This window comes from Balaenoptera musculus, chromosome X (genome assembly GCF_009873245.2).
Source record: "Balaenoptera musculus isolate JJ_BM4_2016_0621 chromosome X, mBalMus1.pri.v3, whole genome shotgun sequence".
NCBI classification, from domain to species: Eukaryota; Metazoa; Chordata; class Mammalia; order Artiodactyla; family Balaenopteridae; genus Balaenoptera; species Balaenoptera musculus.
In genome coordinates this window covers 9,448,247-9,466,463 of record NC_045806.1, presented here as the reverse complement: position 1 = coordinate 9,466,463, position 18,217 = coordinate 9,448,247, and the positions used below count along the sequence as shown (strand labels likewise).

General features: G+C 40.4%; 1 protein-coding gene across 2 annotated transcripts in view; it reads right to left on the bottom strand.

The window, feature by feature from the left end:
- FRMPD4 (FERM and PDZ domain containing 4) overlaps window positions 1–17,631 on the bottom strand; it is a 176,998-nt gene extending 159,367 nt beyond the window's left edge. For both annotated transcript variants that reach the window (XM_036839955.1, XM_036839954.1), the window contains exon 1: window positions 17,516–17,631. In XM_036839955.1, coding sequence (XP_036695850.1) covers window positions 17,516–17,553 — 38 coding nt within the window. In that variant the 5' untranslated portion in view covers window positions 17,554–17,631. The remainder of the gene's footprint in view (window positions 1–17,515) is intronic.
- Between the last annotated feature and the right edge of the window lie 586 nt (window positions 17,632–18,217).

Below are 18,217 nucleotides of genomic sequence, written 5' to 3'. Positions count from 1 at the left end.
GCGACAAGGCACCTCGAAGGCCCCAGAACATTAAACTACCTCTTCTGTAGCACTCTCAGACAGAAAAACATGTACTACAAAATGTTTCAGGAAATAAATAAGGGATGTTTTATCCAGAATATATAACTCTTACAAATTATTAAGAAGATAAATGATGCCATTTAAAAATGGGCAAAAGATTTGAATAGATATTTCTCCAGACAAGATAGATACGTGGTCAATAAGCATATGGAAAGACCCTCAATATCATTAGCCATTAGGGGAATGCAATTAAAGACAGATAATCACAAGTATTGATGAGGATGCGGAGAAACTGGAACACTTATACATTGCTGGTGGGAATGGAAAATGGAAAACAGTTGGCAATTTCTTTAAAAGTTAAACGCAGAGTTACCATATGATCCAGTAATGCCACCCCTGAGTATCTACCCAGGAGAAATAAAATCATATGTTCACACAGAAAGATTTTCACAGGAGTGTTCAAGCAGTGGAAATAACGCAAATGTCGACCATCTGATGAACAGATAACTAAAATGTGATATATCCATACGATGAAATGGGATTCAACCATAAAAGGCGTGAACTACTGATACATGCTACAATATAGATGAAACTTGAAAACATTATGCTGAGTAAAAGAATCCAGCTGCAAGAGACCAAATATTATATGATTTCACTTATATGATGTGTCCAGAATAAGCAAATCCATAGAGACAGAAAGCAGATTAGTAGATACCCAGGGTTGGGGGGTGAGAACAGGGAGCGACTGCAAATGGGCACAAAATTATGCTGGGAGTGATAAAAATGTTCTAGAAAAAGATACTGGTGACAGTTACACAACTGTGAATTTACTAAAAGGCACTGAATTGTACACTCAAAACAAGTGACTTTCATGGTGTGTAAGTTACACCTCAACAAAGTAGAATAAAAACATCTCTTATAGTTGTATATATCCATGCTCACTATACTCCCTGATCTTCTTTATTTCCTCCCTCATTGGCTGTCCAGGAACATGTTGTCCAATTTCCACACATACGTGAATTTTCCCATTTTTCTACTGCTACTGATTTCATACCAATGTGGTTGGAAAAGACATTTGATATGTTTTCAATCTTCCCAAATTTGTCAAGACCTGTTCCACAGGCCACCATATGACCTATCCTAGAGAATGCTCCATGTGTGCCCGAGAAGAACACGCGCTCTGATGCTGCTGGACGGAACACTCTGCACGTGTCTGCTAGGTCCATGTGGTTCACGGTGTTAGTTAAGTCTGTTGTTTTCCCCAGTGATCCTGTCTGGATGATCCATTCACTGATGAAGGTGGGGCATTGTAGCTCCCTACTAACATTGAATTGCTGTCCATTTCTCCTCTCAGCTCTGTTCATTTTATGTGTCAACTTGACGAGTCTAAGGGATGGTCACATAGTTGGTAAAACATTATTTCTGGGTGTGTCTGTGGAGGCGTTTCCAGAAGATATTAGCATTTGAATTGGCAGACCCAGTAAAATCAATCACCATCACCAATGAATGTGGGCAACATTCAATCCATTGAGGGTCTGAACAGAACAAACAGGAAGAGAAGGGGTGAATTTGCTCTTTCTGCTTGAGAGGGAATATCCATTTCTTCTCCTGTCCTCGGACAGCCTCCATAATTCTGTGAGTCAATTCCTTGTAATAAATCTCTTCTTACATATTACTCTATATACCCTATTGGTTCTGTTTCTCTGTAGAACCCTGACTAATACACCTAATACACTGCCACACCTAGAACTTTGTACATTTCAAAGTGACAGGTATGAGGGATGGAAAATATACATCTGTTTCTATGCACCAGTCCCACTGATGATATTTAATTTGAAGTCTGTTTGGAGAGCTTGCTTCCGAACTTGTTCTCCTCCTCCTTCTCTTCCTAATAATTATAATAATAATAATAAATAAAATAATTAACTTAAGTACTTCCTGTTCTCAGCACTTTACATGAATAAATCATTTAACCCTTGTTCAATTCAATGGAGTAGGTGCTACTCTTGTGCTCATTTTACAGATGAGTAAAAGAAGGCACAAAAGGTTAGGCATCTTGCCCTCCATCATGTGACTGGGGAATGACACAGAAGATTCAACTCTAGGCAGCGTAGATCCAGAGCTCACACTCTTAACCACCTGGCTTTCCTGTACCTTAGCTTTTATTCTACAGGTAATAAAAACCCTCCATTATAACATTATTTGGAGGACACTTTCCTGTAAACGCACCCATACGGAACACAACAATCAAGTGTTAGAAGGGATATGGGTAATCTTAACCAAAAGAGTGTTTGAGCATCTCAAGGAGGTATCACACAACCTGAGCACTAAAACTTAGGTTCGTATGTTTCATGAGAGAACATGAGGCCCTTGCTTAGAGTTGATTAACTTTTATCTCAGTAAACTGGGATAAACTCCCCCAGTAAACTGGTTTCCTGGTCATGAGCAGATTATAAACTATGAATTAAAAGGGAATAAGGAAGTAAGATATTTGGGGAAGGGGCTGCTATTATTAGAAGGCAGATTTAAAGCTCAAAGCTGTGTGAGCAGTTTGCCATGTGGTAGTCCTCCAATTTAGAAAACAAAAGAAAGGAAAAGAAACAAAACAACAACAAGACCCTAGAGAAAACAAACAAACAGCAAAGGCAAAATGGACCCGCTCGGAAGGAGGACCAAAGGGAACCCTCCCTTCTGAACCTTGAGTGTGGCTCAAGACAGCATAAAAGGAGGGAATTGTACATTTGGAAATCCTTCCATTAAACCAATGGCTACAATAAAATTCTAGAGTTTATAATTTTAGCCTGCCAGTATTAGAATAATTTCGTTTTGTGAAGAATTAGACAAATGAGCCCTGAATTTGATGTATGCATTAGTGTCAATGCAGGTGAATTACCCTGGTCCCTCACAGCCCTCTCTCCTAAATCGTCCTTAGACCGTGTTTGGAAATTCCACCTGGGGAACAATTATTCAAATGCACTGCCACCCAATCAGGTGTCTTTTATCAAAAACCACTTCAGACCCAGGCCACTGCAAATGGCTGTAGGGGGGACCTGGTGAAAGCGCCAAATGGGGGTTGAAACTTAGCTGCCTCACGGAGCTCTGAGACCCTTGAAACCCAGCACAAAGATGCCACTGGCCGGGAAACAACAGCCCGAAGCGGGTACCATTTGTTATTCACACAAGAGCTGCACAGGCTATATGAGGCTCAGACGTTTTTTTTAGAAGTAGGCAGATCACAAGCAAACAATGAACACATTTTAAAAGTTATTATATGCGCTAAAGGTATTTGGACTATAATTCAAAGGCTGCCAAAATACATTTGAACAGATCATTCCATAGTTGCCCATTTTAGTTATAAAACAGATCACTGCCTTCCTACAGCCCCGTGCTATTCCAATGCATTTTACTTTCTCCCAAGCCTGTTTTCTTTTCATCTTCCTCCAGAGATCCAGTCAAACCCTCTCCTTGTAGGAATTTAAAAGCTTCCTTGACTTTATCTTCCCTTTGCTCCCTTATTGTTCAGTTCTATTTCCCATCCCTCCCTCCCCAGGGTCACCCTCTGACCCTGGAGATCTTCAAACCCACATTTTTAATACTTACTTCAATAATTTACATAATAGCACTCTGACCAATGACTAGAAAATAAAGCCTTTAAGAAATACATCATCCTGGAGACAGTTCTAGTCTAATAAATATTTAACCTAGAAAAAAAGAGGCAGAGCTAAAGGTGAATAAAAATAGGAAAATAATTGCTTAGCAACATGACGGAGTTTTAACCCAACTCTACAAATTGTACTGCAGATGTGAAGGCATCTTTAATTTCTAATAATGGTGGAGGGAAAGGGTAATTATCTTGAATATTTAACAGTATACTGTCCTGTATGTCCCAAGTATTCTATGGCAAGCAAGGTATTATGACCACTAGGACCCACAGAAAAAGAAAAAGAGACTGCATGGCTTTCCAAATGCCTTTTTGCAAGACAGGTTGAGGATTTTGAGCCGAGGGTCATCTCATTACAGGTATTACAGAAAAGAGGAGTGAAGGTGACCCAGGTAAAATTATGAAGAAAAATCATCACTGAGCTAAGAGAGATTATTTTGAACAACACCTGCAAACTACAGCCTGTGGGCCAAATCCTACCAGCCTCTGTGAGCTAAGATGATTTTATGTTTTTAAATGATTTAAAAAAATCAACAGGGACTTCCCCGGCGGTCCAGTGGTTAAGACTTTGCCTTCCAACGCAGTGGGTGCGGGTTCGATCCCTGGTCGGGGAGCTAAGATCCCATATGCCTTGGGGCCAAAAAACCAAAACATAAAACAGAAGCAATATTGTAACAAATTCAATAAAGACTTTAAAAATGGTCCACATCAAAAAAATAAAAAAAAATCAACATAAATATAATATTTCATGATACATGAAAATTATATGAAATTCAAGTTTCAGTGTCTGCGAAGTTTTATTGGAACACAGCCATGCTCATTCATTTAACGTCTATGACTGCTTGGTAAGTCACCAAACTACTCTGAGCTAATGGCATCAGCCTCACAGAGTGGATGAATAAATCTCCTTTATTCACTCATTCCACATGTGTCAACTGAGCACCTACTCCATTTGGGTCCTGGGCTAGATGCTGGGAATACATCAGGGAGCAAGACAGACGCTTTCCTTACTGTCATGAAATTTGCCACCCAACTGGGGACCCAGACAATAAACTAATAAATACACACACACACACACACACACACACACACACACACACACACACACACACACAATAAAAAATAAAGTCTATGGCTGCTTTTATGCCATGATGCCAGAGTTGAATAGTCGCAATGGAAGCCATATGACCCATCAAGCCGAAACTATTTCCTATATGGCCCCTTTACAAAAAAACTTTGTTGACTCCTAGTCCTGTTGGGAAACCATCTCTCTCCCAAGTGGTCCAGGTAGGAATGAAAATGATTCAACTCACACTTTGGGGGTAGGCTCTGTTTGGTGTAAGCCAATCAGCACCTCCCATGCCCCCTGGCCATTACGATTGGTTCAGGTGTGGTTGTGTGGCCTCCAGTCTATTCAGTGAGAACCCAGGGGCTGAATCTGAGAATGCTGGGACACAGCTTCTCTCTCTTCTGGATGGTGAGTGTGAGGATGGGAAGGGCTGCAGCCATGAAGAACGAAACTTGAGGAGGAAGGCAGAACAGAGGGAGCCCAGAGAGATGGAGCAGAGCTCTGACGACTCTGAGACGCTCTTTAAACCTCTTTTGAAGCTGGCCCTGGCATTCTGTGTATTTATAAAATGGTGGTAAAAAACACATATAATTTACCATCTTAACCATTTTGAAGTCTACAGTTCACTAGTGTTTTATATGCTTACATTGTTGTGAAACAAATCTCTAGGACCTTTTAACCCTGCAAAACTAAAACTTTATACTCATTAAACAACAACTCTCCTTTGTCCCCTCCCCCAAGACCTTGGTAACCACCATTCTACTTCCTATATCTATGAATTTGACTACTCTGCATACCTCATATAAATAGAATCATACAGTATCTATCCTTTGGTGACTGGCTCACTTCACATAGAGTATTTTCTCAAGGTTCATCCATGTTGTAGCATGTCACAGGACTACCATCCTTTTTAAGGCTGCCTAGTATTCCATTGTATTTATTTACCATATTTTGTTTATCCATCTACCTGTCAATGCACATTTGGGTTGTTTCCATCTCTTGGCTATTGTGAATACTGCTGCTATGAACATGGGTGGGCAAATAGCTCTTTGAGACTCTACTTTCAATTCTTTTGGATACATATCCAGACATGGGATTGGTGGATCATATGGTAGTTTTATGTTTAGCTTTTGGAGAAACCATCATGCTGTTCTCCATAGTGGTTGTATTATTTTACAATACTGCCAGAAATGCATAAAAGTTCCCTTTTCTCCACAGTCTATGAGGCCACCATTTTTTGAGAGTAGGCATCCTAATTATCTCATAGTGGCTTTGATTTGCATTTCCTTGATGATTAGTAATGTTGAACATCTTTTAATATGCTTGTTGGCCATTTGTATATCATCTTTGGAGAAATGTCTACTCAAGTCCTTTGTCCATTTAAAAAATTTAGTTATTTGATTTTTTTGTTGTTGAGTTGCAGGAATTCTCTATAGAATGAGCTGGGAATTGTTACCTCCTCTTTAATTTTCTGGAAGACTTTGAGGAGGATTAATTCTTTACATGTTTGGTAGCACTCTCCAGTAAAGCCATTTAGTCCCGGGCTTTTCACTTTGAGGAGGTTTCTGATTACTGATTCAATTTCCTTACTAGTTATTGCTCTGTTTAGATTTTCTATTTCTTCATGATTCAGTCTTGGTAAGTTTGTATGTTTTTAGGAATTTATCTACTTCTGGGTTATCCAATCCTATAATCCTATTTGTCACATTGATTATAATGTTGTCATGTCTCCTTATGCTATGACAGTTTTACCACTATTTTTTAGGTACATAAACCAAAAAGATATTCTTTTTATTGTTTAAGATAAACTGGTTAAGAATGTTCTGTTTCTTGTAACTCACAAGATTCCCAGCTGACACAGTTTTCTAGTATAGATCATTTTATAATGAGAAAAGTGAGGCCCATAGTGTCCAAATGATTACCCAGCATCACACAGCTAGTACTAAGAGCTAGAATCCTAGCCCAAGTGGTTTTACTCTTTAATTTCTGTGCTTTATGATTCTGTGCCACCTGTTGCTGGGAAACACTGCAATCAAACTACCCCAGAAAGGTACCTTCATTATATCCTGAATTTTGGAGCTCTTATAAACAGCCACACTAAGATATGGATCATTGACAAGGCCTTGATGAACTTTAGAATAAGACCAAATTTTGGTAGTGAAATTTCTATATCAATAAGTTAAAGAGAAATAATTTTCACTCACTGACTTGTATATCAGCATCTTTCCTAACAATGTACTGAATATATAATGCTTTAGGAAAAGGTCTATTCATCCATCCAATAATGCATCTATCCACCTACTCATACATACACACATCTAAATATTTATTGAACAAACATTTATTGACCACCTGCTATTGCCCAGACAATACTCTGGGCAGTGCACAGCAACCCCTGTTGACCTCTTTTATCTCCTGTAGTGGAACAGTCATGCATCTCCAGCAATTTTTGGATTCAAACCAAATGGTATCAACATATTTAAGTTCATGAATCCTTTTTTATCTTTTGTGGGTTCTACGTAGAAATATAGGCTTGAATATGTGAGAAACTGAAGTTTGAATGTTGAGCTAAAAAAGAACCAGCTGAGGAGACATGAGAAGGAATCTTCAGTGAGTTTGGAACAAAGGAAGGGGGATGATGTCATGGAAGCCAAGAGAACCGCGTAGAACAGAACAAAAATAAATTGGGGACCTTTATATGGGAGCTTTATAAAATTCCAAAAAGATAATGAGTAGAATTTCTTTAAAACATTATGGACAATTAACGTTTTGAAAGTACAATGGGGCTGTTTCTCCGTAGACCATTAGTATGAGCAAGTTGCTATGTAATTTTCACCTCCCTAATAATTATTTGTACTTGCATTTAGCATTCCATTGTGACTGGGCTTCATAATGCTGTCATTTCCTGTCCCTCCATCCTCCTCCCACGAAGGTGTTGGCTGAAGGTGGGGGGCGGGGAATCGTGATACTCACATAATAAAAGTTCTACTTTTCTCATAGATTTTAACAATGCTATTCCTAGAATACCTTTTAGAGGTAGGTCATGAATGTCAGAGCGGTACAAGAACTCTTACTGACAACAGATACATCATAGAGCTTTCTGGCAAGAGCTAGGGAAAAAATGGGGCTCTGGAGTCCTTTTTTAACTCCCTGCATGACTCAGAGTGCAACCTCAGAAAAGGCTTCTTTTCTAATTTCTTTCATATATGAAATAAGTGGCAGCTCCCCATTCCACGGGAGGGTTTTGAAAATTTATTAATTATTGAATTAAAAACATGAGAATGGGGTCAAACGCATGATGCTCTAGAGCAAGGTTTGGCAAACTATTACAGCCCACAAGCCAAATCCAGCCCCCAGGCAATTTTTGTAAGTAAAGTTTTATTGGAACACAACCATGTCCATTCGTTTACACATTTCCTGTGGCTTCTTTCTCACTACAGTGGCAGAGCTGCATTGTGTTGATTTGCAAGAGAAACCACACGGCCTCCAAAGACTAAAATAATTTGCTGTTTGACCTCTTATAGAAAAGGTTTGCTGATCTGGCCTAGAGAAGTAAGGGCTGGGGGTAGGGGAGGGGGGGAAGTGTATATCTTAGGGTGACAAAAGCCATCCTTGACAGGGCATGGAGATTGCTTTTGGGGGACCCAATAGCTAGAGGCAAATTTTCCTCTTTTCTGTTTTCTGTTTTCCTCTTTTCTACTTTTCTGTTCAGAATGAAATACATATACATGTGTAACCTATGAAACACAATTGTGTAATTTCGGCAATCCCTCATATGAGTTACATGCTCTTATATTTGCATCTAAAACCCACGTTGCACAATATATAAATGATTGGTAACATTCATGCTAATAATTGAAAAATTTAGTTTTTCATTACTTAGAATGGCATTCAATAACATATAAAAGACTATGACATGTTGACAGAGAGACAAGAAGAAAGGGAAAATCTTTACATTTTAGTACCTTTATGAGCACTTTTATCCTGCTTTTTGAACAAGGGGCCTGCATTTTCATTCTGGAATGGGTACCAAAAATTCAGTAGCTGGCCCTGCATATTTAGCCGTATCCTTTAATATCCAACAGATTTGAGAGTCTCTCCCGGCCTTCCACATTGGAACTGCTACCACCAAACCTGCATTCCGGCAACGACTGAGTGGTGCAGCCTGTGACACAGCTATGGGACACGGCTACTCTTGACTCATGCTCATCTGAGCGTCCACTGACACAGAAAGTACCACCATCCCTCATCCTTGCAATTGAAGAGACTCTTCCCTAGAAAGTGGCTATTGATAGCAAGGTTGTACTCAAGCTTTGCAAGGGAACAGAGGACAGGGCTTGGGAGGGAACTGCTGTCTCCTACCCCCTGCTGGACCACAGTAAGGCGCTCTGTCACAGCCCTCTGCGACTCCTCTTAGGTAGCAGTGCAGACAGTAATGAAAAGACACCTGCCACAAAGGTGATTCCTTGTCTTCTTCAGTTCAGCCAATTTACTTGGCAGTAATACCCACAGGCCCCACTTGGCATTTGGGACAGGCCAGAATTTCCTGCCTGTGCCCCAGCCTTAGGTGATCATATCAAAATTGCTCTCTGCAAGGGCTGGCTCAATCCAGAAGGAAGACATGCAAAGGCCACTCAAAGGAACCAAGGGGTGGTAGGCAGCCCCAAGCTAGTATTTTAATTACAGGCTGTGATGGAAACCTGGTCATCCAGGTGCTTCTCATTTTCACAGGCTGGCTGTTCCTGTGATTCCAAATGGACTCTGTGACCCACCTCATGTACATCCCCAGGGGCTACATAAAAGCTCAGGAGAAGACAGAACCCACCCCGTCCAGCAGCTAACCTGCTGTCTACAGCTCCGCCTGAATGTGCATGTCCCAAATCCGCCGGAATCAAGTGGCCCAAGGAACTTCAGATAATTACAATCCCTTCAGATACCTTGGCCTGCTGGACAAATAAGCCAAGTGTATTAGGGATTTGTCCTAGAACGATGGCCAGATTAAGTCCACCAGCAAAGTTTCAAAAACAAATGTGCAGGGAAAATGAAACCACCTCCAATAAGGGAGAAGTCTGCTGAGCACAGCTCTGTGTGCCATATGCTAAGTTAGATCTGGAATGATGGTGTCATTTCAGAGCTTTCCTGTTAAAAGCCCTTCCATCAGCTCTGCAAACTTACCTTCCAGCTGGGAGCAGTGATTATTAACTCAGCGGAGAGGTGCTTTGTCAGATTTGAAAGAAAACAAATCTGCTTCAATGAAGGGAATAAACAGCCCCTAATGTTCAGCCTGGGAAGCTTTTGCGTTGACATGACATAATTACCTTTCATTTCATGTAATGATACTATCACATTTACTTTGTTCCTCCAATTCCAAAATTATAATATACCTCCCTCCCTTGACTGGATGCTTGGGATCCTAAGGAACTCATTTACCTAAATGGCATTTGCTCTTGCAATGAGGCAATTATTTGCATTTTATGCAGAATTCACTGTGTGCACTTGGAAGCAAAACATTTTATCTAAGAATTCTTCATCAAAAACACAAAAAATGAGGCAGACTGCCTCTTCTCTAATCTAATGCTAGTTCTTAACTCTTTGGATATTTAAAACCACACAAAATAACAAAGCAACCCACCTCAAATAGATCTCTCCTATTGCCTTTATTGTCACAACTGTTGATTTCTACAACGTGGCTCTGCATTTTATTACCAGAAACAAAGGGTAACAATTTGAGTCATCTCTCAGATTCGTTTGTCCTTTGTTGAATTTAAATTAAAAATGTAAGCTTGATAAAGCAGGAAATTGACATCTGCTTCAAATATGAAATTAACCCAGGGGTTGGGTGGTACAATCACAATATCCACATCCAACTTTACAACTTAACTCTTCTTGACTTACTTTTTTTTAATTTTTAAAGAAGGAAAAGTTCAAGGGCAGTCATCACAGAATAACTGATTACTGGACTCATCCACAGAATAACAGTAAGACTCTCTTATGAAATTTTGGGGTAAAAATCAAGAAAAAAGTAGCAAAGACTAGCCCTAGAACTACCAAACAATATTTGAAAATAATCAATTGCTTCTTTCCTCTTTGGGACATTTCAATTGGACTAGATAAAGCCTGGAGGGAATACTTAGAGGCTCACATTTTAGGATGAGGTAAGGTTTTGTCATTTGTAATTTTCATGATGACAGAATCCTGTCACGCTGACTTGACTATCTTCTGGTTAATAAAAAGGCACATACAGTGCTTGTATTTCTTCAGATTATTCTTTTCTGGAGATAGATGAGCCAAAAACACATTTCACATTGACTGAATCTGCCACTGAATTGACTGGCAGATAGCAATGGCTAAACATCTCCCAAGTTGGGCCAAGGCCATACTGGAAAACAAAGTGGAAGTTTCCACATCTCATTACTAATCCCCAATATTCAGGTTTCAGAACTGAATTCTTCTGCATTAAGAAGACAGTGACTTGGTTTAATTGCCCCCCATGGGAATTGCTGGTAGAATAATAGAACAGTGTGTCTTGTCCAATACGCACGCAGGACTACATTTGTGGACTTACAGGGTGAAAGTAGCCAGAAAACCAGCAGGCCAAAAAAGAAAATAAACAAAAAAGCCTCTTAATTTTAGAACTTGAAAAATGAGGACATGTGGTTTGGAAATGACCCTCCAGCCTCCTCTCCCACTACCCATCCCCATCCCTTTCCCCAGACTCCAACGTGGCTCATCTTAATCATGTATCTTGCCAGCTAGTGTTTTGATATTTATTTTGCTCACGTTTAAATTTTTCTTCAATTTACAAAAACCGAATTTCCAGATTTACAAAGCACATTATTTTTGCATTAACTCTACCCACCTCCACAGTTAAATAAGCATGTATTACTCCATTTAACTCAAAAATGGAAAATAAGGAACTCACAGCGCTCCCTATTCTCTGACTATGAAACATACTACGTGTCTATAAAGAGCTTAAAAGAGACATCGCTTGGTTGAGAATAATGGTTGGCCTCTCTGTAGTGTGAGGCCCATGGCAACGGCCTGCATCCTCACGCCCACTCCCAAAGGATAGGATTGTCTCCTCCTTGGGGCCTTCCCCTGTATCTACAGCATACTGTATTATTTCATACATCACTTCCACCACACTCTAAGATCCTGGAAGGTAAGACTGTATCTTGCTCATTTTGGTAACTTCATCATTTAGCAGTGCTCAATAAATGTTGGGGGGAACACACGTTAGGTGTAACCAAGGAGTGCTTTTGCGATGGCCAGACAACCAGGCTGCCCAGGCCATTTCTAAGGATGCTGAGGGGGGAGGGTATGGCAGACACAGGTGGAGATGAGCCGAGCTGAGCATACATTGATTGGGCTGGGGAATCCTAGGGGTGGTGATCAAAGCTTACTATGGATTAAGCTCCATAATAGAGCCAAAAGAACCGAGGCCTGAGTCTGACGGTGTGATGCAAACATGGGTCTGACTAGCCATAAGGACGTGGAGATACCAACCCCTGTGAACCTCAGCTTCTTCTGCAAGAAGGAGATTCCTCTATGTGCTTTAACTACCTCACAGGACAGTTATCAAGATTAAATGCAACCTTACGTCTTGCAAGAATTTTCTAAACGTTGGTAGTGTGATATATAGAGTTACCTTATGTTGTCTAAATCAGAACACTCTGAGAGCAAAGGGAGGTGCCATGAGTAATTATGTGAGAACAATACCCATAAACCAGGACCCTCCTGGGCAAAGCTGGTTGTATGGTCACTGGTCTGTCTATCCATCTCTATCTGTATTCTATATCCATTGATATCTATATCTACAACTCTGTATATTTATAGCCATCTATATCTGTATCAATATCTATGTAATTATACTCCATAACTTTATCTACATCTGTATCTCTACTCATATCTACAACTATATCTATATCCACCTACATCTATTATTTATTGATGCTATTATTATAAGAACCATCTCAGAGTACCTCACTTTCTCTATTTCTCTTAATTTCTCTGGCCATCCATTGCTCCCTCTATTAGCCATTTCTCACCAGGACACTCTTTCCCGAGACTCTTCTCTTGGTAGTTTCTCTCTTCCCATCTGCTTCTCTCCCTTCCCCTCTTCTGCTCTCTTAACTGGTAATAACAAGGACCGAGAAATTTTTATTTTGCATCTGTCATGTTTCTTACACAATGTTCTTTGCTCCTCAGAAAACTGTAATTTGTATTTCTCTAAGAATACCAACAAAACTTGTCCTTTCTTAATGGAGAATCCAGTGTATTTGAACAAGCAGTAGTTTGCGACTTGGTACACGTGTGTAAACTTTGGGAAAGCCTTTTGATTAGTCCGAGATTCAGTTTTAGCGTCTAGAAAATGGGGTAATTATTCCACATTAATGCAAAAAAAGTGCTTTAGAGCAGCCGCCGTAGCTGTTCATTAGAATCAGCTGAGAAGTCTCTGAAACTCTATTCCTAGGCTCTATCCCAGATCCAGTGCTATGGACCGAATGTTTGTGTTCCACCAAATTCTTATGTTAAAACCCTAATCCCCAATGTGATGGTATTAGGAGGTGGGGCCTTTTGGGAGGTAATTAGGTCATGAGAGTGGAGCCCTCATAATGAGATTAGTATTTTTATAAGAAGAGACATAGAGAGCTGATTTCTCTTTCTCCTATCCTCTCTTTATGTGAGGATAAAGCAAGAAGGCAGCTCTCTCCAAACCAGGAAGAGGGCCCTCACCAAGAACCCGACCACGAGAGCACCGTGATCTTGGACTTCACATCCTCCAGAACTATGAGAAATAAATTTCTGTGTTTAAGCCACCAGTCTCTGGTATTTTATTATAGCAGCCCAAATGGACTGAGACACCCAGCCATCGGGATATTTTACTGCTCCTTGGGCTATTCCAATGTGTAGCCAAGGTTGAGAACCACTAGTCTGCAGACTATACAAAATTATACAAATGTACATTAACACGTGCATGATGGCATTTAAATTTTTTTTAACCCTATGGATTAGTAACTCAATAGAAGACAGGTTATCCAGCCCTACTCTGAATAACTGTGGATAGGAGAGGAAAGATGAAATTTGAACACATTTTGAACTACCCTGGGCCGTATTCTGAAAGATTCATAACAATAGAATTATCTCATTATCAACTCTGAGACTCTAACTCTGAATAGGCGAACCCTGGTTCCTCCCATAGCTTCGTCCATCACTTAAAAGTAGTTGTACCTCCATCAGAAAGAATTGTCTGATGTGAGTTATCATTTAGATCTTAAGACAAAATAAAAAAAGAAGACATCTCTTTCAAAGAGAAAATGTAAAAGAGTGGGAAATTAAATGCAAAGGTGCTAATTACTAACCACAGATTAATTTTCAAATTGTTCTTTTAACTTCTAAAACTAATGAGTAGAGATATACTCCATACTGCAAACCAGGCTCCCTGGAAACTTTGGTAATTAGAGTATCTCTTTGTAACGGACATCGCTCAGTAGGTAAGAGAAAAAATCAGAATGATTCTCAATTATTTATAAAACTCATTAGTGACAAAGAAACAATAAGCACTTTCAAAAGAAGTACCATTCTTGACATCTTAAAACAGTGTCTCTGAGAGGACTGTGGAAATTTACTTTTCAAGTAAAAAAGCTCCACGGATTTTAAAAAGTGACACCAGTGACTTTGTTTTAAAACTTGCTGTTTAGTAATCAGTGCAGGTTTCTCTATTAAGTTGCTGATCTGCTCTTTCATGTTGCAACAGCTGGCATCGGGCCAGTGTAAATGTTAAATTGACACCTGGGCTGGCCCTTAAAAATGTCAATGACATTGATGGAAATGCGTATCTGTAGAGCTAGCTGGGGATCCCCGAATCTCTAAACAATAGGCCATAGTTTGGGTTTCTGGCTATTGATCAAATGGCTTGGAATACACAGGAACCTCAATCCAACCAAGGACAAGGAAAAATCCATCTTAATCAGAGAAGTCTGAGCTGTACCTTCCTAAGTTCATAATCCATGTCTTTCAAAACTACATTTCTTTGGCAGAAATTTTTATTGTTTTGAGTTAAAACATCTAGGCCACCTCAACTGTGCCAATTACGTAAATTCATAACCATGTTACAAAATAGATGGCACAATATAATATCAAATAATATCATCTTTCTACCATTATGAGGGACTTAGGCAAACTATTAAAATTAATGAATCAGGGCTTCCCTGGTGGCGCATTGGTTAAGAATCCGCCTGCCAATGCAAGGGACACAGGTTCAAGCCCTGGCCCAGGAAGATCCCACATGCCACGGAGCAACTAAGCCCGTGCGCCACAACTACTGAGCCTGCGCTCTAGAGCCCGCGAGCCACAACTACTGAGCCCACGTGCCACAACTACTGAAGCCTGCATGCCTAGAGCCCGTGCTCTGCAACAAGAGAAGCCACGACATGAAAAGCCCACGCACCGCAATGAAGAGTAGCCCCTGCTCACCGCAACTAGAGAAAGCCCGCACACAGCAACGAAGATCCAACACAGCTAAAAATTAATTAATTAATTAATTTAAAAATAACAATAATAAAGTAAAATTAACGAATCAGAATCTAGGATGTAAACAAACCGTTGGCCTTTTCGTGTCTTTGAGCTTTCTGAGAGATTCCGTCCCCACTGCCAAGATTTCCACCATAGTTTCTCTATGAGCACATCCCCAGGAAAGCCTTGAAGAGCCAGAGCGTCACTTCGCACAGGCTCCCTGGAGTGGATCAGATTCAAGGTCAACTTTAATCTTTCCAGGATGGACCCAGGAAACAAGCCCCTCAGCCACCAACTGTACTCTTAAGAGAGGTCCTCTCCCCTCTGCAAATCTAGGAAGGGGAGAGATCTCGGCTGCAGAGACTAGGAAACCACTGAGAACCCTCACGTTGAGTTTTTTTTTTCCCTAGCTACTTTCCAACAGTCCTAACTTAGAGGTGCTGGGCTGTCCAAAAGACCAAATACTCAAAAATCAATCTTGGCAGATATTTCTATTTTTATAAAAATGATACCCTACATCACGTAGATCCTATATTTGCTAATCAGTCCATAGTCAGCCTGGTTGGAACAAAGAATATTCCAACAAAGGTATTGAAAGATTTCTCCCCCCTTGGCCTCCAACCTCTGCTCACTTGTATTAGGGTAGGCCAACCATGCTTCCTGATTTCAAACCTATTTCACTAACTTCTCATAATTAAGAACATTTCACTTTGGAGAAGCAAACAGAGTGAACTCTTGCTGTTTTGAGAGGTGCGATATAAGCACTTTTTTCATACAACTGCAAAAAACCAGAGCACTACAGCCTCTGTGAAAAACAGTTTGGTCATTCTTGAAAAAAGTAAACATCAAAGTACCATATGATCCAGCAATTCCACTGCCAGGTATATACCCAAAAGAATTAAAAGCAGGGATGCAAACAGATACTTGTATACCAACGTTCACAGCAGCATTATTCACAAGAGCAAAAAGGTGGAAACAACTCAAACGTCCCCTGACAGATAAATGGATTAAAAAAAGTGATCTATCCACACAATGAAATATTATTCAGCCTTAAAAGGAATGAAATTCATATATGTTCTACAACATGGGTGAACCTTGAGGACATTATGCTAAGTAAAATAAGCCAGATAAAAAAGTACAAATACTGTATGATTTCACTTATATGATGTACCAGGGGCTGGAGGGAGGGGGAGTGGGAAACTGTTGTTTAATGGAGACAGAGTTTCTGTTGCAGAAGATGAAAAAGGTCTGGAAGATGAAAGTGGTGAGAGTTGCAAAACATTGTGAATGGGGGCTTCCCTGGTGGCGCAGTGGTTGAGAATCTGCCTGCCAATGCAGGGGACACGGGTTCGAGCCCTGGTCTGGGAAGATCCCACATGCCGCGGAGCGGCTGTGCCCGTGAGCCACAATTACTGAGCCTGCATGTCTGGAGCCTGTGCTCCGCAACAGGAGGGGCCGTGATAGTGAGAGGCCCATGCACCGCGATGAGGAGTGGCCCCCACTTGCCACAACTAGAGAAAGCCCTCGCACAGAGACGAAGACCCAACACAGCCATAAATAAATAAATAAATAAATAAATAAAATTAAAAAACAAAACAAAACAAAAAAAAACCATTGTGAATGTAGTTAATGTCACTGAATTGTACACCTAAAGGCAGTTAAGATGGTACATAAAATTTACCATTATGTTATAGATAACATAACCATTATATATATAACATAAATAACATAACCATTATGTAATATATATTTTACCACAATTTAAAAAAAAACAGAGCACCACAAAAAATCCAAAACCTCAGCCAATGTTAGTGGGACCAATTTATAGTACAACCTGTAATGCACATAATCCTTTCAGCTGATTTTTCTAGTTGCAGATGAGCCAGTAACATTCCTGTCTTAATCATTTCTACAAGGCTTTCCAAATGACCCTCCTCCATGTCAAACTTTAGTTACTAGCCTCAGACAATCAGTACAACTGGCCTCGGACTCAGTAACATACATGTTTGTTCTGGCCCAGGAGTACCTGATACCCTGGGAATTGTTAGCCTAAGATGGCGCGTGTCCAAGAACAAAGCAACCTCATGTCACAAGATATGGAAGGCCCAGGGGATCACCTGCTTGAGTCATGGCCTCCAAGTGCCTAGGAGTCCCCAGTTTAAGTATGCTAATTCTCCTGGGCCAAGGGTCAAAACAGAGACATCCCCAAAGCCAAAGATTAAACTGTTCATGCCATGTGTTCAACCTACTTGATGAAGCAGTCTCGTCCATCCCGGTTTGCCGTCATCTCCCATCCATAGGGCGGCACCTGGTTCAAGCCCCAGGTTCCCGAGGGAGGTGGCCAGCCTGAAGACTTTGTCCTGTGGCTGGAAAAAAGAAAAGCAAAGCATCATTACACCTGACTCTGGAACACTTCTTCTGAGACAAACCCCAGAAGGGGCACAGGACTTGCCCCTCTCCATTACGGGCTGTGTCCTCAGCTGACAAAATGAACGATTAGAATGTTTTTGTGTCAGGTACCACGCTCAGTATCTTTCTTTATAGTATCTTGCTAGCTGTTCCCAGCTGCCCTGTGAGCTAAGTATACTCATCTTGTTTTACAGATGAGGAAACAATGAATGGCTCACAAAGCTTAAGTAACTTTCCTGAGGACACACAAGCCAATTCTGAACAAACGTTTAGCACACTTCCCATGGCACTAGGCATTCCTGGGACCAGACATTAGGACGGTTTGGCATATAAACAGATATCACACCACAATATAAATGCACAAATGAAAATAAATTCCTGTTTTTATGGATCTTAAACAAATAACCCCAAGCCTCAGTTTTCTGGACTCCTGTGACCAAAATACAAAATTTCCACTCATATTAACCACACTCCAGTCAAGGTGACTGGTCATAAAACCTTAGACAAACTCTCCATTTATGTTGCAATGAAAATCCACACAT